At 52.0% G+C, this 22,592-nt stretch overlaps 1 protein-coding gene across 2 annotated transcripts; it reads right to left on the bottom strand.

The window, feature by feature from the left end:
• Window positions 1-3,934: 3,934 nt before the first annotated feature.
• Window positions 3,935-12,056, bottom strand: LOC100901416 (calmodulin-A). Of its 2 annotated transcripts, none has more exons than XM_003746715.2 (3): window positions 5,891-6,300; window positions 4,945-5,134; window positions 3,935-4,548 (listed from the first exon to the last, which is right to left on the bottom strand). In XM_003746715.2, exons 1-3 carry the CDS (start codon window positions 5,930-5,932, stop codon window positions 4,280-4,282), a joined length of 501 nt encoding a protein of 166 aa, XP_003746763.1. In that variant the 5' UTR covers window positions 5,933-6,300; the 3' UTR covers window positions 3,935-4,279. The 2 variants fall into 2 exon arrangements, with proteins under 2 accessions (XP_003746763.1, XP_018496328.1); XM_018640812.1 differs by lacking the exon at window positions 5,891-6,300 and adding an exon at window positions 11,744-12,056 and having other exon boundaries at window positions 4,280-4,548.
• Between the last annotated feature and the right edge of the window lie 10,536 nt (window positions 12,057-22,592).

The raw sequence follows: 22,592 nt of genomic DNA, 5'->3' as shown, positions 1-22,592 counted from the left end.
GCCGCGTTCTAAGAGAGGCCCTCGCAGCAGGGAAGCCTCTTCGAGGAATTCGGAATAAGGCGAGAATTTTCCATGGAATTTCCACTGAACCTTCGAGTGATCGCGTGGAGATGCCGAGACATATGGATCTCGGTGGAACGTGTTTTTGCCGTGTCCACTTCCATGTGGCTACCGCTGAGCGAGCAAACAAGCCATCTGGCCTTCTGCTCTGTAAGAAGATGAAGGGATTATTGTCCGGTCCCGCCGGCTGGACCGCTCCCTCTTTCCCTCAATTTGGATCGTCGCCAGCAGTGTGTTCCCCGAGCTCGACGATCCATTGGATATCGTTCCCCAACGTGGAGAATGTGCTCGTCCTGCATATACATATGAGCTTCAGTGGGCCCCGAGATGAGAGTTCCGGTCGGAATGAGAGTCACGAGAGCTCTGTCTCACGTCCGTTACAAGGCCTTTCTGAAATTGTGGTACATGGGTGGGACTGAACTCGCGGAATGAGCAAGGGATAGCTGACCGTCGTCTGGCTGGGGGAAGCATGCCTGCGCTCTAATTTGAAGTTTTGGTTTCAGTGCCCTTCGGCTCGAAGGCTTCGAGACGAGGACACAGTGTCCACCTCTCGTCCAATGAGCGAATGATCCTCGACTCCAGCAAGAAGGTCCCGATATTTTTAGAAGGGTCGAGTCAGAACCTGGGAAGCGACTGAAAGAGACCGACAGGGAACCGAAGACCGTTGACCTTCTCGAGTTCTCGGCCTGAGGAGCAGATCTCTGAATAATCAAGTATGCAAGACGCTGTATACGACAGAGAAGGCTTTGCTCGGTCAGTCTAAGGGTCCATCTTCCGCAGCGGGATCGATTCAAAACCTCTTTCTCCGTGCCTGAAGGGAAATCTTCCGAAAAAGTGTGTGAGGTCCCTGTGGACCGCTCTCAGCCCGGCTCATCGAAAGTCGGCGAGACTCGTAGGTGGTTTTACTCAAACTCTGCTTGCACGCTCGCTCGCGGGGGAAGAAATAATTTGCGGAGGAAAAAACTCCGGGTTGCCCACTCAAGGTTAATCGAGAGCGCAGCGATATACGTAGGTAGTGGATCTCGTGGGACATCGGGCACCGTCGAGCACAGTGGAATATGTAACCAGCTTAATTCCCCCGTCAGCGTAAATCGACACCATACTTACAACCGGACTCATGCAACGGAGCTCTCGCGTGATCAGAGACCTCGCTTCCTCAGTCTCGACGATCCAAAAATACGAATTCCGTTTATTCTTGTCTGGCAGACAGACCTAGAATCCCCCCTCCCCGATACTCGATCTTCTGTTGGCTCACGCTTCTCATCAGAAAAATCAGAGAAGCAGCATCCGTGTATGTAGTTTTGGATAAAAATACGGCAGGAAGCGGCGAGCTCCGACCCGAAAACCCAGAGATGGATTCGGGATCCCCTCGGGCCTCGGAGTGGACCCGACTGTCCACGCATCGGAGGTGAACGGGATTGCATCTCAGGGTTCACTGTCATGGTCACAGAATTTTCTCTCGGAGTCAGTTCCGTACGTGAAACCTGATAGCCTCGCCCGCAACGGGGAGGGTAGCGGTCAGCTGCACCCCTTGTCAAGCTCGGCGTTCCTTCCCTGAGATTCAGTAGGAGTTCTGCTGTTCTCATCACCGGACCGGACTTCGTGGGCAGCGATGAAATCCGCGCCTAAGAGGGAAGCCGGGGCAATAATTCTGGATGGGAGCACGATCTTCCCATCAAGCGGTCCCCTTCATGGCGGCAATGCTGGGATCAAGATGAGCAGAGGGAGACCTTCACGAGAAGGTCTACGGATCTCGCTCCAGGATCTTTCTAATCCAAGCGGTCAAGTCCGGCAATCGATCATCTCTCACCCGATCGAGTGTTGGCGTCCGTTTCCGCCCCGGGCTCAAGGTTTGAAAGGCTCGCTTACCTTTATTTCACCTGTTGTTGTGAGAGCTGATCTGAGGATGCTCTCGGTTTGAGGTAGCTCAGAACACCGTCAATGTTGAGCCCGACAACGGAAATGCCAGACTGTGGAAAAAAAAACTTCTTTCGAAATCTCGGGCCTCGGGGGAGGATTGACGCCCTCAGTTCAGCGAGCAATAATCGAAAGGATGCGATGGATTCGCCCCAGCGCCTGACCCCCCTCGACGATTTGAGGAAAAGTTTGCACCCGTGATTCGGTGCGACAATGCTGGCTGTGAAGGATGGAGGTTCGGTCTCCTGTGGTTTCTGGCACCGTTTTCTCTGCTCCGCTGGACATCCGTTGCCTGCTTTTCGGATCAAGCCGCATTAATACGTCAAGGATCACACCCGACTCAATTTCCGAGAAAATGAAGGTGAGCACAAATCCTCCCTCGTTCGACCTATCTTCGGCGCTCGTTCGACGTCTCTGTTCCTGTCAAGAAGCCTTCCTCTGCTGGGCACGGAGAGGCGCGGTATGGCTGTTATAACATTACCCAAGAAATGAAGTGAAATGAAACTCCTGCTGCTCAGGCACTTTTCTCTGCAGTCCCGGAAGAATTCACTCACCGCGGCAAGCATTCGCGAGGCCACAATCAGACATTTATCTTTCAGGTCGAGATATCCGATCGGGACGGCCCGATGTCGAGGGAGCCGACGCCGAGAAAAACGCATGTCAATCGAATCCCACCAGGGTTCGATTCCGTGCTTATATGAAGGTCATTGGGATGAAGACAACCTTGAGAGAGCGATCGCAGGTTCAAGCTCCAGCTCTGAATCCTGTCCTACAGGCCGATGACGACGCGGAGGATACCGGCCACCATCGCCGGCGCCGTTGGAATCTCAGCGCCCTTCTGAATCCATTAGCGAGGCGTATGTAATGATAGAGCCGGAATCGAATCTCTTCCTAAGGGACTCCTCTCGGCATAAACTCCGAACAAGAGGAATCGCAATTTGATCAGTCGATTTTCGTCGAGGAAATTACATCGAGCCTCCGCATTCATGCCGCGAAAACGCGTGGCTTCAACCAGTTCCTCTATGCCTCTCGGTTCCTTCGCATGACTTGCTGGATACGGGTGAAATTCCTCATATCGGTCTCCAGCGCAGACCGTGAGCTTACGAACTATTCCATGTCCTATGATTCGGACGGATGATATGAGTCCAAGAGGGCTACGCGAAGAGGAAATTTATTTCGATGAATTGAAATCGGATGCTGTTCGTCTTTTCGGCTGAACGGAACACTTTAGCGAGAGGCTGGACCGCGATAATATTCGCAAGCCAGCGCGGATTGACCTTCTGAAGGCCAGGCTTGCTCACCGGTCCATCGATCGTATGCGGGCAGCTACTGACCACCGAGGCGGAGTTTCGGGATGCAACGGATGCAGAGGGTAGCTATGATACGTGCGCCGGCGCCGAGAGTGAGGAATGACGGGATCGTCAAAAAGCATCCAGGACCTACGGAGATCCGTGTAGAAATATCTGGCGAAGCTCGAATCCATGCGCCTCTTTACTGAATTTCGGTGAAGCTCATCATCGTCGTGAATGAGAAACCCCATTCTCTTCCCTCATTTCGAGGAAACTCCTCTCATTGTGGACGGGGAGGGAAAAACGAAAGCGTCCTCATTGTGGAACGAAACAATTGAAACGAGAGAATCTTCATTGTGAAAGGGAACTCAGCCACTTCCGAAACTCCGTGCTCCTATTAGAAGAGCGTCGCGTTACGGACAACATTTTCAGTCAGACGATAAGATCAGCGATCAGGAGTGGAATGTAATAATCTGGAGCGGTCGAATCCTTTCAATTCTCGACGGAATGCAGATCGAGTCATCGCAGGCTGATCCTACGTTCAGTACCCGAGTTCCGGGTGGGACGAACGTTTTTCCCCCGGAGGACCAGACGGGGCGAGGGAGTTCTCGTACTTTGGTCGTCCGTAAAAGAAATCACGTTTTCAAATGAAGACGATAGCGTTCCAATCCGAAACCGGAGTGTCATAACTCCTGCGATTAAATATATATTCATTTTTATGTATAATATAAATCGTTGTCTTTCTATGCGAAGCACAGGTTCGGGGCGCGTGGCTGTTCTGCCGTCGGGAGTCCAGGAGCCGCGACGTTCTGAAATGCGGAGAGTTTTCCTTTTTCCGTCGTAGTGAGCCTGAATTTTGACGCTGCTGATGCTAGCAAGTCTCCCGGATTCGGCTGTTCAGCCCACGAGATGACCGGCTCTCTGACTTGCTGACCGACAGCAGTCTAGCTGTCGGCGACCGGTCAGCTCATCCACGGCCCGTTGGCTCGCTCGTCTATTCGCCAGGAAGAGGCCTACTTGGCGGAGGTGATAATGAGAACAAACTCGTCGTAGTTGATTTTGCCATCTCCGTCCCGATCGGCCTCCCGAATCATATCTTCTACGTCGTCGTCGGACAGGGTTTCGCCAAGATTGTTCATGACATGCTTGAGTTCCTCTCGTGAGATGAAGCCGTCGCCGTCGCGATCGAACACCCTGAATGCCTCCCGGAGCTCTTCTTCGCTGTCGGCTTCCTTGACTTTTTTCGACATCATCATGAGGAACTCATTGAACTCTATCGTTCCTGTTGGGGAAAACAAACGAAAAATTACCAAATAAGAAAACCCCCATTATCGGCGGCTCAAGGATGTTTCGATACGAGCGTGGGCCCTCGTTTTTCCCTAGGAGAGCCCTTCAAGGACGAACAGGTGAATGAGCGGTCAAGGACAATCGAGAATCTGAACGACGGGATTTCTCTAAGGGAGCGGCTTCGCTTTCGGAGCGAAAATCCTATCCATTGAGCGCCGTGCCCCGCCGTGGTGAGAAACTCCGAATGTAAGATTATTTCTCCGCTGTCACGAATGGCACGCTGAGGAGACGTTGATTCGCGTCTGGGAGATCGAGCAGATCGTTGAGCTCGACCCCGTGTGAATGGAATCTATCAGAGCGCATCTAATGCAAGATCGGAGTCGAGACGTACCGTTCCCATCCTGATCGACCATGGTGACCATTTTCTTGAGCTCCTGCTCGGTGGGTCGCTGACCGAGGGATCTCATGACCACACCGAGCTCAGCAGCTGTAATCATTCCGTCGCAGTCTTTGTCGAACAAGAGGAACGCCTCCTTGAACTCGGCCACCTGTTCCTCCAGCAGTCCGTATGTCTCGACAGCCTGGAACAACAATCGTTTGTTAGTCAGCTGGGCTGTGAATGACAAACTGTAAACACCTGCGGCGAAGAAAGCGGCAACAAGAGAAAGTGGGACAACCGAACAATGCCGATGCCGCCGACGACATCGAGGACGTGGCCAAGAACGTTTCCAGGATGAACACCCCACGATAGCTCCAGCCGGACGACGCGATTTTACCGTCGTCGCATACTCTCCAATCGTTCAGATTCAATTGAGCCGTCTCACTCCGTGGTGGGCTCCTCGAAAAATCGACCGGAAACAAATGGACGGCAGGCGTTCCGCAGTAGTTTCCGCCGCGACCCAAGCCGGACCATTTGTACCATGATATGTATCATGGAAGTTCCGATCGGTGGCTTAGGCCTCATCCGCGAGGCTTGCACGTCAGGATTAATTTTTCTTCCATTCATGGGAGCATCGAGCCCCGTCGCACGAGTGGGGAAGAAAAGCAGCACGAAAAGCAGTCGTGGAGGAAGCAAGCGGAGGGGAACGGATCGGAGGAACGCCATGGCGAGCGACAGGGGTATTGACGAAAATCGGGTGTTTACAGGAGCGCCGCGCCCAAGTTCGTGAACTTCCGAATGTCGACGGAGAGAATTCGCCCTCTGAACACGGGGGCTGGTTGGTTTGTTTGCCCCGTCCGGAGTGGAGCCGTCTTCGAAATAGTTCCGAGCTTTCAGGGAAGTTCGGCTCGCTAGACCACGGAGTCGTCGATAACTCGGTATCAAAGAAAGAACTAACCTCAGGTTGAGCAGTTCTCCGATTCCCTCCCTTCTCCGCCATTGCGCTCAAGACGTTGGTGGAGGAGGTAAGGCAGAGGCGAACACACAAGTTAGACGAAACGTCGACTTTCAGACTCCTCGTGCTCCGCAAGGTCTCGCTGAGTGACTTTCTAAAATCGTAGCCCGCGCTGACGTGACTCGGCCTACGGTGGGATATTTGTTCGGTCGGCGAGCAGGCGTTTGGTAGACACCGTAGGAGAGATGGTGGTTCTGCAGATAGAAGTCCGAATCCCCACGCGCGAGATGGTCAAGTCGCTTCCGACTCGGAGGCTCACTGGACGTGGTTCATTAATCCCACGGGGATCCGCAAACCGCGTAATGCTGCGACCGATATCGAATCGAGCGGCGGCGCGGGAACAACTGGAAAAGATTGTTAGGAGCAGGTGATACACAGTGAGTTTGATTAAAAATCGATCCAGTACGGGGAACGCATTAGTTATCCATCATGCAACGAGTGCTTCCGATCCGAGGGTGTGGGTGCTCAGACTTGAATTTCCGGGGATGCCGGAAGCGATCTGTGTATCTGGATTTTACACCAACGACAATTTTTCTTAAGGACTCGTGAAGGTTCGTATGTCGGAGTTTGCATCCGGTGCTCTCGGGGCTCCTGACGAACCTCCGATATGTAGATAGACCTTCACGACCTTTTTCGGGGAATAATTTCGAGAGGAAGATCCGAGAGACGCGAAGCAGAACGTGGATGAGTGAAGCAATTTCCTAATGAACACCCGCCCGTCGACGGGGCTAATCAGCGACGAGAATCCTCGACGAAAACTTTGTTTATATCGAAATCAACTTCCGATCGCGTGCACTGCAACAGACTACACATGGGTGCAATTGGTGGGACGGGGATTCGCGCGAATGATTCCCCGAGATTCCGCCGCGGAGAAAAACGGGATCTCCCGTCTCGTTAGAGTTCAGATAGAGCGCGGAAATGTGAAGAATCGCGACCCCAGTCGGTTGTTTGGGAAACAGAGGAAAAACCTCGATATCGAGACTGACAATGTCACCCACGATTGGCGTCTCTCAATGATAATTTCCCCGTTGCTCCTACCGGGCATGTTCTCAATGGCTCGGCACTGACAATCGGGCACACCCATTCTAGTGCTTCAAGCCATTGCCAGCCGGCAATGCCTAGGGTAGGGGGAGGTCCTCGAGCTGCGGGACGGGAACTCCGACATTCACTGAGCGCCAAAATTTTCAAACCGAATTGTCGTCAGCGCTCCACGGGAGCCGAGCTGTGTCCCGCAATCGAGCGCTCACAGTCCTACGCCTGGCTGATCTCTTCCCCACGGACGAAGGAGATGAGGGAAGGGGGGCGTCAGTTCCTTTACTGTCAGTACTAATCGAGTTACGAAGCCATCCGTGCGCCTTGCAAGTTCACAGCGAGCGAGGCCATCACTCCTCAACTCCTGTGGAGCTGCTCTCCCTCTGACGTTCAAAACAGGTCTAATGAAGGAAGCTTTTGACGCCGCGTCTGTGACTGAAACCGCTGATCCACGCTCGTAAGAAGTTGTTCCTGAATGCGAGCTTGAGACGACAGGCTGCCGTATAAAAGCTGAGAGGGAGTGTCGTATTCGAGCCCCATCCGGGAAGCCGTGAACTGCGACCTGACTTCTAGCGATAACTTCTAGCGATCCGGATTCTTTCGTTCTTGAGACTTCGCATCCGGGACCCGCTCGTCGCATTCGTTCCCTCCATCGAGTTCGCGGCTGATGAAGTAATCTTTGCGGTAGACGCTCGTTCCCCTTCTCGCGGGGAAATCTATCCAGAAATGTTAAGGGAAATCCCGCCGTTCATCAGGTTGTCGATCTCGATGTTCGCTTCTCAGAAGAACGCGGAAGCGCTTCGTTCGCAGCCCGCCCGCTTAGAATTCATCAGATAAATACACACGAAGCTGCGATGCGTCGACTTCTAGAAGCTTGACGCATCAGGTGATGAAGCATAGGCAGATACGTTGAATCGAAAGAGCAGGGTTGGCGTTGTGCGTCGCAAATTCCAGAACACCGAGCCCGGAAGTTCGCATCTACGAATCTGCGAACAACCCAATCGGGTTGCCGTCCATCCCAGACTCCGAGGAAAGAAGAACAACTTCGCCTGAAAATCTGTCGGAGACATCGACACGATTCAGGAATCACATGATTCATTGAAGATGTTCCGTGCTTACTAATCGAAAAGTTTCCTTGTCCAAAAGATCCTTCTTTAGAGCGTGTCTCCCGAATTTACGGTCTTCCTCCGGTCTGTTGTGGGGACGGTGCTCATGGGTCGGACGAACCAACAATCCGCTCGATTTCAATCTCCGGACTGAAGTGTCGACTGGCCGTATTTACATTGAGAACACAGAAGGAGAATCGAAGTCAGAGACCTGCGCCCCTGCACAGAATACAAATAGACATCAGCTTTCCCTCCTGATTTTCTGACCGTTCAAGCGTTTTCCAAGTCCTCGCCAGGAAGAGAACAGGCAAACAAGAGGACGGATCGGCGGACCCGGAAAACGACGAGCAACTGGAGCCCCGCTCATTTGGAGAAGCGTGCCCATCAATTCGTTCTTCTTCTTCTTCTTCTTGTTCTCACTGCACATGCCTGAAGGTACGCAGAGATAGGGACGCTTCCATTCTCAGCCCATGTATACCAAACGAGCCCGAGTGACTGAGATCTCGAAGAGCAGCTATCTCACAGCTCAACAACAAATAATGAGGCGTCTTCGAGATTCGGGGCCGAAGCCGAGCCAAAGGTAGGTTGATGCTGTCACCCTACCACGATCATTGTCTCGAGGTCTATCCGACGCATCGCTTGTTTTCGCCGCCGTAATACGGACGACGGAGAAGCACCGAGAATAAAGACACAGAGATGAGAGACACCTGTTTCGAAATCGCGGAGGTTTCCAGGAATCGTGAGAAGACTGGCAGATTCCGATCGTATTCAACCATGAACCTCACACACTCATAGGAGCAGGTGCTCCTCTGCTGTAAATCGAATCTCTGTCAGTTCTCGATGTCCGTCACATCAGCGCACATTGTGAATCGAATAGGGGAGGTGCAAAGACTGTTGTCGACTAACATCTTCGATTACTGCTTGATCGCATTACGGCTTTCTCGTATAATTCATCACTCTGGTCGGCAGAGCGACTAACTGACCGACCGACTGATAAAGTGAGTGAGTGTGCGGGTGAGCGACTGACTGAGACGAGATGAAGACTGTCGAAAAATCGATGAGCAACGAGCCCTGTTTCGCCGGCGGCATTCACGCCCCTGGCCTGTGATGAACAATTATTATTGTCAGCCAGCAGAGCGTGCAGGGCGGACAATCTCTCGCGGACAAACCGAAAAACTCGTCTCCAGTCGAACACAATCGAGCGCTGAAGAGCTCCGTCAGGACAGAAGCGGCGAAAGGCAATCGGATGTTCGTGCATCCATATGTACATCGCCACAGGATATGACTGTCGCGGAACGCTCCCCGAATGAGGGAAAATGCCATCCGACGGACCGGGCTCTACCTAGGATCCTTGCAGGAATAGCTGCGGTGGCTGCAGGATGAGGCATGATTTACACGAGACGTGGAGCGGGAGCCATCCTCGATTGATGCTCGGCTCGAACGAGGGAAGCTTTTTTTACGATCATGACGATGAATGAAGCGATTTCCTCAATGATATTCGAGAGACGGGGCATATGGGGGAACGAGAGCGAGAGTTGAAATCCAATCCGTTCGGGAGGAGACGAAGGCTCGGGGATAAGCTCCACAGGATCCGTTGGATGCGTCAAGTAAGGCCGCGAGTTGAGTTCAGGCTCGTCGTAGCGTGAAGCGACGTAGACGTCGTGGTGCATTGGACGTTGATGTCTAAAAGGATCTGGTCCACGCATCTGCTTGCTTGGAGGCGCGCGTTTTTGCCGCTCGAATAGAACCCACGCACTGTCGTCGACTCGGAGTTCGAGCCTGGGACGTCCTGAATTCATTTAGTACGGTGGAAATACGAGCGGGCTCCTGGTCGTGCCACGAGAATTAATTATTCTTTCAGCTGATGGAATTTAGTCAGTGATGGAGTACCCTTCGCGATGAGAGGAGCACTCGTGTGGCGCCTGCCCTCTGTCAGATACGATTCGGTTGGCCCGCGCGCTGGCCATTGGTCAGCGGGTTATTGTGGGCATCGGAGACCTTTAAATGCGGCGATATATCTCAACCAATCTCCCATGTGCACGGCGAGAATCGCTCGAACGAGTTTCCAGCTTTCCGGGGGAGAGGCAATACGGGAGAAACGACCTCGGAGCGGAATTATCTCAACCAAAGGATGCCTCTCCCCAGGATAATCTTCGAAGCTTTTCGAAACGGCTGAGTTTTCCCGGGCGATCCTCCTTGCCCCCGAATCCGGGATGGGCCGGGAACGCGAAGCGCAGGAGCTGACAAAGGCGTGGCGTGACGAATTCTTCTGTTTTCTCTCCGGCCCGACTCCCTCGTACGGAAACTTCGCAGCTCGAAGACAGAGCTTGAAGCCAAGTCCTTCTTCTAGGTCGCTCGCTCTACTTTCCGGGTTCACTTGGCAGAGCGTCTGTGCGTAGGACCGTCGGAGAGAGATCGGGGAAGAGAGAAAGTGACGAATTCCGAGGACATTTTACGCGGAAGGCAGCAATCTCGTACGGAACGTTCGTCAACTCGATATCACCACAGAGTGAGTGAACTGAGCGGAACGATCAGGGACTCGCTGAATTCGCGCAACGGAATTCCTCGCCGGAGAAGTTTCGCGGAGATTCTCGAAAAACAAGCTCGTTGAGGGCGATTCGCGCAAGACTCGCTCGCGTTAAGTTCACGGCCTTATGAGGGATGATGTTGATGTTTTCGGTTCTCGAAAGTCCGCACTCACCACTGGTCGAGAGCCCCGAGATAAAGAGTGACGCGACGGTGCCAAAATCAAAAGGCGAACACGGGGCTTGGAGAGAGAGACACACAACACTCACGTTCCGGCATGAACAACGAACCCCTGTCTCGAGCGCCCCATCTAGCCCTACCCGACTATCCGACGATACTTGGTCAAACACCCGCATCGAGGAATCCGAGTGGGCGCCCGGTCAGGATATCCACTGAAGACAGATTGAAACAAAGTATCTCGCGCAAGATTCAGGATGTCTTCAATAGTAGAATAGAGTGTCGGTACATCAATGATACCGGCGACAATATCGTAAATATTGCTCCAACTGACCATGAACGACGACGTCTGGAACAATCTTCCATCTCATGTGAAACAATCAGCCTAGTCGACTGAACTTGACGTAGAATCTGTGCGCAGATCAACGCTCATATGGAGAGCGATTATTCACCCCAGGCATCTACTGTTACACCGTTCGGCAGCCGTGTATCCTTTGCGAGGAAGCGCTCATCTTGTTTATTTCGGAATCAGACAACGAACGCCATGATAGCCAGCTGCTGATTGCCCTCATCGAAGCTGTCCGAGAGAGCGAGCGCATGCATTCGGCAGCGGAGATTACGGAGATCTGGATCGTTCACGAATATCCGGATCATTCCGCGAACATAATTAATCTGCAGAATTTCTCGCGCTTTGATTGTCGATCTCCAAACAGAGTCTCCAAACGAGCGAGCTTCTCGGGATACGCCGAAGATATTCTTCCAGAGTCGTGCTCTTGCCGCGCAATATCTCGAGTGTTGACAGCTTGAAAGAGCCCGAGCGAATCACTTATCGTTTTCCTGTTGCTCTTCTCAATATCGAATTTTTTCCTTCCCCGTCACCTTGATCGAGAGATCGGATTCGTGAACGGTCCGCCGCTGAATCCGGGAGGAAGTTCGTCCGATATATTGTACTCACCATTGATTGTTCAGACGGAATGAAATGAACTTCTGATGATAGCTTGTCGGTCACGGTCTGATGGGTGAAGTTGAAGTCCGGTGCGAACGGAAAACAGAGTTCTTGCCACAGCAGCAGGAAAAACTACGTCGAGAACTGCGATTTCGAGGAATGAATTGCTACAGGGAGAGTGCGTTCTCTTCCTCGCGCGGATGGTCGAGGTGCCAAGCAATGTTATTGAAATGCAGGCCGAGAGAGGGAGATCGAGTCGTTGCCTAGAGCGTACTCGTTCGCGGGAGAAACCGTTCGGGTGGCCGGGAGATAGCTCGAATCACCGGGCTATGAGCGCGCTGCTGACACCGGGTTTGGAAAGACCTGTGAGAAAGTACGGCTTGTGAGAGAGGGGAACGCGAGGGTCCTGCCAGCGATTCCGCCTGGTCGCTCGCTTGCAGGCATGATTTGCTTCTGTTTCACCGATGTGCATTCGAGGTCTATATACCTCCCGGCATCTTGACAAAGTCGCTTTAACCACGAAATTTCCACTCTTCCATTCTCGTGGTTCGATCCTGGGGAGAATCCTTCGAGATTCGATTGTATTCGAACTCGCTTCGTCTTCGAGGATTTGCTCCAAAGGATACCCACCGCTTCCTATGTGGTAGGACCTGCCATGAAACGCACGATAGGTCTGGAACAAATCTCTCCTACCTCGTATTTGCGGTTCAATATCGCAGGATCTTCAACAGTTCCCAGATGGCCAATATCTGGTTGTCCCGTTATATCCGGTTCGTCCGCAATTATTCTCGAATGCCCGAAGCGTCTTACCCATTCGTCATGACTCATGAGTCATGACCATGTCCCATTTATTGGATGCAGGCTCGGGACGGCGCGGACGCGCAGGGAATCTACTGACTGAGGAAACTTGTGCTATTCAACGGTTAATCTCGAATCTTACAAGCCCACCAGAAACTCTGTAGCGGCGCCCGTGACCGTAGCGCTTTAGGCCCGTTCAGTCCCGGGACCGGAATGCTCGCTTAGACAGAGAATTTGCTTAGGAAAGCGACCATCGATGGGCGGAAAAAACAAAACGGAAACGTCGAAGAGCAAGAGGGAGAGCGTACTGGGGAGAGATACCGCGTGCGAGGGGACCGCAAAGCAAATACAATGTTCCTCCAGTCCGCGGACGTGCGTCGAGGCAATAATGATGTTTTCCCGGCTCCCGTGGTGTGACTCCCAAGCTAAAATTGGGATGCAGCGCTACGTCGAAAAAGACCCATGGTCCGCGGCTGATGACGACGCCGGGAATACCGTTTCATCCAGTTTATTGCTTATTTCGCCGACCATTGCAAGCCGGAAAGTTCCGTGGCGACTCCAGTCCGGCTTCGCTCAAACAATAACTAGCCCCATGGGTTGAGGCGACGCGAATATTTCGGTACGTGTTGCGGAAATGAGCCGAGCGAGACAGGCGTTGTCCATCCAAATGAGTACTATGCGTTGAAGTGTCCCATTCTCCACCCCAATATACAGTAGGATTGTGGGTGGTTTTGCCGTAATGAAAACTCGCTTCTTTCCCCTTGTGCAATGTGCTCCACTGCGATTCGATCTCAGCTAGGGAAGTGCGGTGTTCGCTTTTTATTTTCTTCCGTTGTACTCGAAGATATCCCTGTGGTCCACATCGCTGCCTGATATAAAGCGCCAAGATCTGTTTACGACAAGAACACCGTGTACGGAGGAACGAAGGGCTTAAACGTTCAAGACAAGCTTACAACCGACGACGTGTCAAGTCGACAGAGAACTGTTGAATGAAACCTGAAAAGAGAGGGGAATTCCCCACCCGCCGTCCAATCCAAGCCCGTTCCCTTGGCGACTCCCCACTCAGGATCAGGCTTGGCGGTCTCTTTCATGATTTCCGACATCTTTTGTTTTTCCTCCACTTCATTCTCCTCTCGTGAATGATTCATCATTCATCTGTGACTCTCGACTTGCATTATTGACCAGACTCCGCCCATGGGAACCTCCGCAGCCCTCGAATTGTCTGAGAATTGGAACGAGCAGTTCTTGTCAAATGCAGCTCCCGGAGCTCATCCTTGGAGGGTGATTGTAGACGTTGAAAGATCAGATATCAGCTTCAGGCGGGATGACGTTCCTTGTCAAAAATGGAAGCCGGAGAGCGCACTTCTCTGAACTGCTCCGTGGAGGAGAGGCATTTTCTCGGGCACGAGAGGAATTCCTCTGGGGAAATTCGATTGGCTTCATCTGGGAAAGCCCGGAGGAGCTGGTGAGCGGCCGGAACATCCGAGACTCGCGTGACCTTGACGATCAGGATCGCTTCGGGATCCGCGGGCGTAATTCAAAATGTGGTGACCAGTTCGTTTTCGGAAAAATTTTCGGAAATTCGCCCAGCGGAATGCACTACATATCGTGATAGAGCGGTTCATTGGATGCCGTGCGCTGCGCCGGGAGCGTTCCAGATTGCGAAGTGCGAATCGATCATTCACTCGAGCTCACCACAAGGGTCCCAAGGAAATTCTCAACGATTTTGTCGCTGTCTCACACGGATTCAGCCATCTGTATCGGGATTTTCCCCGAACATCCGATCAAAAGCAACAGAAAAACTCCCAGTCTCCAAGTTCGAGAAAGAGAAGAGAGAGCTCGTAAAACGTCAAGACAGCCCCGGAAAGAAACATACGTTGTGGGAAGTAATGCTACCAAGGTCATCGCCGACCGAATATAGTTTTCCAGCGCGGAGTTTACGAACACTCTCCGGTATGGAACAAAGAGCTACCTGTACCTCATCAAAACGTTGCAGACTTGCACTTTCCTGCCAGGCATCGGCGGCAGGAGAGGCTCCTCTCGTTCTGCAGCTTCCCCTGGAATGCCAGGCTCGGAATTCGGGAGGGCGGAGAGCATGAATCTGCTCAGATATCGAAAAAGGCTCCTTGAGATATCTGATGAATAAGCTTATCCGACGTGAGTTCATTCACGTGTAAATAATTCAATTTTCGAAATATTCCCGCTGCCTGATAAATGTTAGCAGCGAACTCAAATCGGGTCGAGTCATCTGATTTGGTGCACGGCGTAAGAGAAAGGGAGGGTAGGGGGGGCTTCGAAGTTGCACAACGCTAGCGAGGTGGTGGCAGCGCAGAATGAAAACTCCGGAAAGAGGGCGTGGATGCTCAAGGATAGGAGAGACCCAGATTTCGCGCTCTTTGGAAGCTCCCGATGCGGATTAAGAGACTGAGGTCAGCCGTAGGACGTCCGAAAGGTCCGACAAGTCCGGATACAGACACCGAGATATGCGCGAGAAGATCGTCCATTTGAAAGGCTCCCACACCTCTCGCCTGCTCATCCTGCTCCGCGTTTGCCTCGTAGCGGTCAACGACCTGTTTTCCTCCTCCCTTCCCAACTTTCCGATCGAAATCTCGCGTTCCTCCGGGCCCGTCATGTGTCTCGCGACGCAAACCCTAAATCGTAGAAGTCGCTCGAGGGGCCCATTCATCATTGGGCTGCCGCCGGACCGATTTCAGGTGAGCGACAGCTTCGTACGTGAATGCTCTCCGAAGGTTGAATCGCAAGCTAGAAATGGTGGAGCCTCCCAGTTGTACCAGACGTTCATGACGGGACAATGAAACATCTTTAGGATCAGATAAGGCTGCAAATCTGCGGGAGACTCGCGAACGACGTGATTGGGAAAAAGGCAATGCGTGTTCCCGTCTAAGCGATCTGAGAGCTCGGTTCAATAGTTGAAGCAACTACGAGGCGATATGTTGAGGAGGAGGATATCGCCTCAAAGCACCCGATACCATCGCTTGTGATTTTTCATCCGCCCTCTCCGAAGATTTGACGTACGGATCCGTAACAAGACTGAGTGAGTCTGCTGTGCTGGGAACTGGGGCTCTACGATATTCCTGACAGAGCTTGAACCTTAAAGCCATGGAGAGGCTCACCGACTGAAAAATGAAGCCAGGAGCGAGGGAGCTTGCTGCGAGCGATTCTTGGCGTAGTCCAAGTTGTGATCGTCTGGGGAGAGTTGTCACGCTAATGTATCAGCGTTAGCGATATATTCGCGTGAGTGATCCGAGAAAGCCTGTCTATCCACGAAGAATCGTCATTGACTCAGTCCCAGTTTCTCCTCCACCGAAGAATTACCTGGTGGATTTGATTCATCGTTACGAGTAAATGGCTCCGGGTCCGACGCTGGCGATTCGATTGATCGTCGTTGGTAGTGAAAATGAGTGCAATGTCTCGGAGGACTCCCGCATCAGCCGCTCATATGTACAAGAGCCGGGCCCGAATCAATGAGCCCGTCCCGAGACACGCACTCGTGGAGGGACTCTAGGAGTGGAGGTCCTAATCCTCGATTCCGGTTCGAACCCTCCGTTCGGCACTGCTTCACGCACGAACGGTGATTTGTTCTCACCAGTGCTTCCGAGGGTCGTTGCTTCGTAATCCCCTTCTCCTTGTTGCTTATTGTCTCCACTTGCAAGCCTATGATCAGGGTTCAATCGCCTCGACTGAAATCCTGAGTTTGACTTAGGACAAGTCGACGCCTTACGCCGTGGCTGTCCACGCAGAGGGATTTTCAACGACGCTCAGAAAACAAACATCCCATGGAGATTCGCGCCCGCTCTGCGGTGGCTGGAATATGCGGAGTCGAGCCCGGGCCTCTGATCCGAGACCGCGTTTGTGCTGGTCTGATGTACTGCGTGGAAGCTTCGCTCGCACCAATTTGCATTTCCTCGGACGGCACTGCTTATTCCCTAAGCCGGACAGGATTTGTTTTGAGGAAAGCTTCACGCACAGTTCTGCACTCTGTGAAGGCGTCGGCGGGATTCTGTTTGCAGTATCCGCCGTCCTCTACTGAGTGAGCACAACATCCTAAATTGACTGGAAAAGGAAACAAACTTGACTCCCGGGCTCCCGCTGAGGCACCGTAGGCAGGTCGGCGAACCATTGCGAGGCGTCGACCTTAAGGAGCCAAGAACAGGGGTTCATGAATCTTCTCTCTCCGAAGGAACGTGACTCAAGATCGCAGACTTTCTGCAGCGACAGGTCTTTCCGGAGACACTGGGCACTCCGGTCGAGTGAATCAGCCCGGACGAGTCCGGTAGAAAATAGCAGCGTTCCCCCTGATGTTTCCTCAAAGACGTGAAATATTCAGGGCACAAGGTCCGTTTTTGTCCTCTCGGCTTGTGGCTGACTTCTGGATCTCATTACGTGTTCCAGGATGGTCCTCCGAGAAATTGGATTTGGACGAGCAGCGCTTTACGGATTCCCCCCCGCCGAGGTGTATTCTCATTCCGCGCGTCCATGTTTTCTCCACTTCAGAATGGACTAACCTCAAATCACTTTCAGCTCGAGTTTAAGTACGCGCAAGACACGTCCTTGAGGGCCTTGAGAGCCGCTTTAAGCGACGCCGTTCTGTGCGGCTAATTGCGTTCAACTATTTAAACGTATTCTCCTCGCCGTATTGAATGCCCATGCCCCCCCCCTTTTGCCCCGTCCTCTGAGTGGCACCGTGAAGCCCACGTTCTTGAGGAACTTCTCTCTTGCTGATTGAATCATAGCCGAGAACGGGAGAAGCGTCCCGGTATTTTGGACGAATTCCGAGAACTCGAAATGACCCAGGGATTATTTCTTCTCAACCTTAGATTATTTATCGCTGTAGGGAGGCTGGTGCAGTCCACCCTCTGCACCCCGCCTATGCGGCATCTGCGGATTGTCTTTTTTCCCGTCCGTTCAATGATTGCCGATGTTGATGGCTGGATAAGGACCGCGTGGACAGACGGAACCATGGGACTCACATAAACATTCGAATGAAGTACGAATTGATTGATATATACGCTCCAGTGCCCCCGCCAGTCTGTCTTACTGTATCTGCTCTGGATCTCCAACGAAATCACTTCCCCATTCGGAAGAAAATACGTTCGAGAGTCTAGAAGAAGAACACGTCAAGGCGACGTCCTCAGGTCGGACTTGGCAGATGAGTAGGTTTCGAAGCTGTATACACTGTCAAACTCGTCACGAATCGCATGTCGATGTCATGATGCGCGCCCGGCCCGCTTTCTACACGATAGAGTATACCGCCCGTGAGATGACGGCAAGTCTGTACCTGAATGCGCATTCCGTGTTAGAACGAGCAGCGGAACATCACGAGAATCTTGAAGAGTTTGGAAGAGATACATTTTCTCATCGAACTTGTCAGTGGATACCGAGCACCGGAGCGATATCTTTGGATCCATCATCCCTAGCCGATTATCCGCCTCGTGGCAGACGGAGAGCCCGGATATCGAATATCCTGGAAAACAGAGGCTGTTTCGACAGAATCTGATCAGCGGTCTTCGCGTATCAGTGGTTGGAGTCGATGGTGTTTGACTGCATGTCAAATCGTTCGGAGGCATAGGTGAAACCTAGAAAACGTAGAACAATGCAAGCAATCCATAACGGCTCCTGGAATGCATTCCGTATGGACCTGTGACGACTAACGTGTCGTCTCCAGTGGAAATTCCCGCGCACTTTTCCGAGCCGCGATGGCACAGACGATGGATGTACTTGAAGGCTGACAAAATGTCAGGCTTGACCTCGTTGCCTCATCGATCGCCGTCAAGTTACGCAACAGATGATGGCTGAAGAGGCGACGATCACTGGTCTATCGACAGGAGCAGGGTCATCTTCATGTTTCCCGAGTCGCTGACTTATTGATCATCATCCCTGGCTATACATATAACTTCTAGCGCGGTTCTGGTCGAACCTGGGATACCGATGCGGAAATCCGAGCCTAGTTGAACGAATCGGGTCCTCGAGTCACAATTTCTTCACGAGTGATTTTATGAAGCTCCCCTGGGATCAATGAGTCTGAGAATCTATTTCCAATCATAGAAATTCGTGGGATAGAGCCGATTTGGAAATCGCATTGCAATCTCTCGTCTCGAATATCTTATTGGATCCGACCTCGATAGGTATGATGTGCATGCATGAAAGGAGCTGTGTTTAATTAGCACCAGAAGCCCCGCTCCTCGTCGACGTTGTTCAATGAGCACGAGCATGCGGTCCAACGCTTCGCCTCTTGATCAGGAGGCATCTGGCTCCTCATTCAAGTCAATCTGGGGAATCTCATGGCAACTGCCATTCGGAGGAACTTGTTTCGAGTGAGCTTTCCCTGTCGATCGCGTTTGTTCTCCCCTCTGTTACTCAATATATTGCTCCCATGACTCTTGCTACAGCGCCGATGTGGAGAGCCCGAGCCAACGTTTCTAGTTTCGACGGCCCGAGCCCTGTGCAAGCCGTGGAGCCGCGACTCACGCGCTGAATGCCAGAGCGACCCGATTTATTGATTCTCACTAATCAATAAAGTGAGGTAGAGCCCAAGCTCGAGAGCAAAATATTCGATAGATGGAGGCATATGTCGTGTATATCGCTCTGAAAACTTTTATGCCTCATCGTACGACAGATTTCATTCCAGAAAGTTTTACGGTGCTCTGCGGCCTTGCCAATCGTGGATTCGTTCTGGGAGATGCGGCCGTTTGATGAGTCAGATTACTGAAAATGATCATCAGCATCAAAGTTTGATTACCTCTCGATGCTGCGAGTCTCGGAGAGAAGAGCTCCATTCTTTCTTTCTACGCTAGGTGTTGTTGCCCCTCGTGTAACGATGAGAGCGTTCCTCGGAAAATCCCAACGAGATATCAGGTAGCCCGGCTCGCACTAGGTTCAGCTCAGGAGATTGGTGACTCGTGCTCGACGTTCTTCGTCCTTCTCGGACCCATTCATCTCTGTCACAGAAATGTAAGTTATGATATTATTCGTGCAATCGTTTTCAAGCGAATCGATCGCATTTCGTGGAACACTTAATCAATGATCGACATTCTAAAGCCACGGCCGTCTTCAACGGAATCATACCACCGAATCGGATCGAATTCGGGTGAGGGACAACACGCTCGACAACGATCGTATCGTGGATTCTTTGAGATTATCAGATAAACCCAGGCAGACCAATATACGTCATCTCCCCGACTTCGGCCGCTTTTCTGTCGGGACCAGCTTCCGTACAATACTCGGAAGAGCTGTAAATTATTGCTGTTTGAGCTCGCCAGAGTCAGAGCTCCGCGAAAGTATAGACCCGGCGGGAGTCTCAAGCTCGATGTTTTGCGGAAGCCACTCAAGGGCTCTCAGCGGGAATTTTCCTCTGGGAGATTCTGCCAGGCGAGTCGGGAACGCCTCTTCGAAGCCACGAACCCCGCCGAGTAGGTCGCTATCAGAAAGAAATGATACGAACGCAATATCAGAACCTGTTATTTGGGATTCCTCACAAACTTCTCGGGGGGAATTATTGATCAGTCGCGAGCAAGCCGCCCATCACCAATGTAAACATAATTTGCCGAGAGGCACCGAACACGATAGTGGGAAGCAAATTCAGCGGAAATTTCCTGGGCACAATGGTGCCCAGCCTAGAATTTGTACACCTCCTTTGACGAAGGTTGCGCCTTTTTGAAGGGCCCTGCGTCAACGTCCGCGCCGAACATCGATTGCCCCGGCCATTGGACGGGGACCCACACTCCGCTGATCGGGTGCGTCGTGACAGCACTTGTCGACTGGGATTCACGTCAGATTATCTCTTGCGTTCATCCTCTGGCACAACAATGGCACTGTTGCTGAAGGTCGCAAGAATTTTTTTCAATCAAGTCGCTATCTCCGACTCCCCGGCGCCATGAGGAACTTCTCTTTTGATGTTGAGCGATCCTGCTTCAAGAATTCGGACGAAAGAACAAAGACCTGAATTAAGGTTTCTCAATACGGAGCGAGGGACAAGTCTCTATATCAGAGCGGCGTCTCCCTGTCGAGGGAACAAGGTCTGCCCAACAGCGAAGTCAACTCGAAAGCTCTCGAAGCGAACATTTGGGGGGGGAAGCGACAGAGAAAGAAAACGCGGTGGAAGATGCTCGGGCTGCCTGATCTTTCGAGAGAATACATCGAGAGCTGACTTTCTACATGGATGAGTCTCATGATCATGTATCATTATTCGCGCATCGTGCTGTGACCAACACCTAACACCGCAGCTATCGCTTTGCCCGGGCTAATGAACGGGATGAGCAATTTGATATCTCGATGCGACAGGTCGTCGCATCGTATTCTCGGAGACGCGCCTCTACAACAAGTCTTCTATTCACCAACATGGAACGATAAGATTCTACCCTTCGCCTGTGAAACCTCATCTGGGTCTTACATTTCCAAAGGCGATCCTGACTCTGGGAAGGGGCGGAACCTAGCCAGACAGTGGACATTTTTTGGGAAGAGTGAATATCAATTTAACAAAGCGGAAGACAAAGCCTTAGCCTCGGATCTTCTACAAGCTCCTGTCACTCCGCGCATCCCTCCCGAACTCAGGTCACCGGATCTTCATTGACAGCCGGCCGTTCGACCATTCTCTCGGGAATACCAGGGACATGGGACGTTCCCTCGGACGCATTTCGCGGGATATTGCGACGTAAACGCTGTCGGAGTTCCCAGAGAATTCGAGGAGGGGAAGTCGGGGTGACGGCGATCTGAGCTGATCTGGTTGATCCCATTCGGCATGAAGACAACGGGGAAGCTTATTCCATTTTGCCTGCATTCTGGGGGCCGGTGATCCGCTAGACCTGCCAACGGGTGAATTTCTGCTCCTTCGTTGCACCTGTGAGGGTTCCTGGCTAAATCTGTCACCTGAGTTCTCAGAAGGTCCAAGCCGTCCTCGAAAAATCTGACAGCGATGAAGACCGCGGAAAACGCCGAAAATTGAGATTTTGATGCAATCGATGAGTTCTGTCCTATGGAATAGCGAATGCTAGAGTTTTACGAACCCCATCACTCGTCAAGAGGGAGAACCAGTCGCACGAGAGGGCGAACTGAGAGCCCTTCACTCGGAGATCTCCTGGAAAGTAAGTTCGAGAGCGCTCAGAAGGATTCCTTGGCAGATCTCGCAACTTGCCCGGAAGGGTAGTTCGTCCCAAGTTTGCCTTTGAAAGAGCAGAGCTTGAAACGATCCTAGTTCGGCTGGGTTCCATTTTCAGAAAATTCGCAGATCGCTCTTGTCGAGCCGTTCCGATCCTCAGAGCGACGTCCAATACCAAATTATATAATAAAACTTCGGGGTCGAGGCCTTCAGGTTTCCATGATGTCTCCTCAAAAGCGTCGATTATTATCTTCACATCATCATTATCTCTCCCGAAAATGAGACTGATGTGAGAAACGCGGGCTGGCTCTGGTATAGGTTGAGTAACAGCTCCACAAGGAATGCGATAAAGAAATAACCTGACGCGGTTTCTACACCGTCACGAATTGCCTTTTTATGTGATTCGACGTCAAGAGAAGAATTTCACTGTCTGGCAGATGACTTCCGGATGATGGAGGAAAGCGATCCCAAAGCGCACGCGACAAAATTCGGATCTTCAACATCTGATCTCAACGATCGCTCCTTCTGGTCGCAGTTACAAGGTCTCCCGACTTATCTCGGGATCATTGTCCCAGGGTACCTCTCAGAGAGCCGTAGCTCCTGAGCGTTCGGTGGAACGCAAGCGCTCTCTCTTTCTGCGAGCTCCGCGTTCTGCAATTCAAATCGGGTATCACTCAGGATAAACTGGGGATAGACTTGTGATAGGAGATAGGACCGAAAACTTGCAATTCTCAGCGTAGTCTCAGCGACGGTAATGGAACAGAGACTGATTTGCTTCTGTTATAGCGGTCGTGCGTCTACTGTGTGATATTTTTCGGCGCGAACTCAATAATAATTCAAATCCAACTTCGGGGAACCGGAAGCCAGAATATATACATATATCACACGGCACTGTAGGGTCCGAGTCGATCTCCGCAGCCCGGATCCACCAGCTTCCTCGGGGGA

The sequence above is a fragment of the Galendromus occidentalis genome, unplaced genomic scaffold (assembly GCF_000255335.2).
Source record: "Galendromus occidentalis unplaced genomic scaffold, Mocc_1.1 scf7180000077501, whole genome shotgun sequence".
Classification (NCBI taxonomy): domain Eukaryota; kingdom Metazoa; phylum Arthropoda; class Arachnida; order Mesostigmata; family Phytoseiidae; genus Galendromus; species Galendromus occidentalis.
The sequence above is the reverse complement of the archived record's forward strand: the minus strand, read 5'-3'. Positions and strand labels throughout refer to the sequence as shown.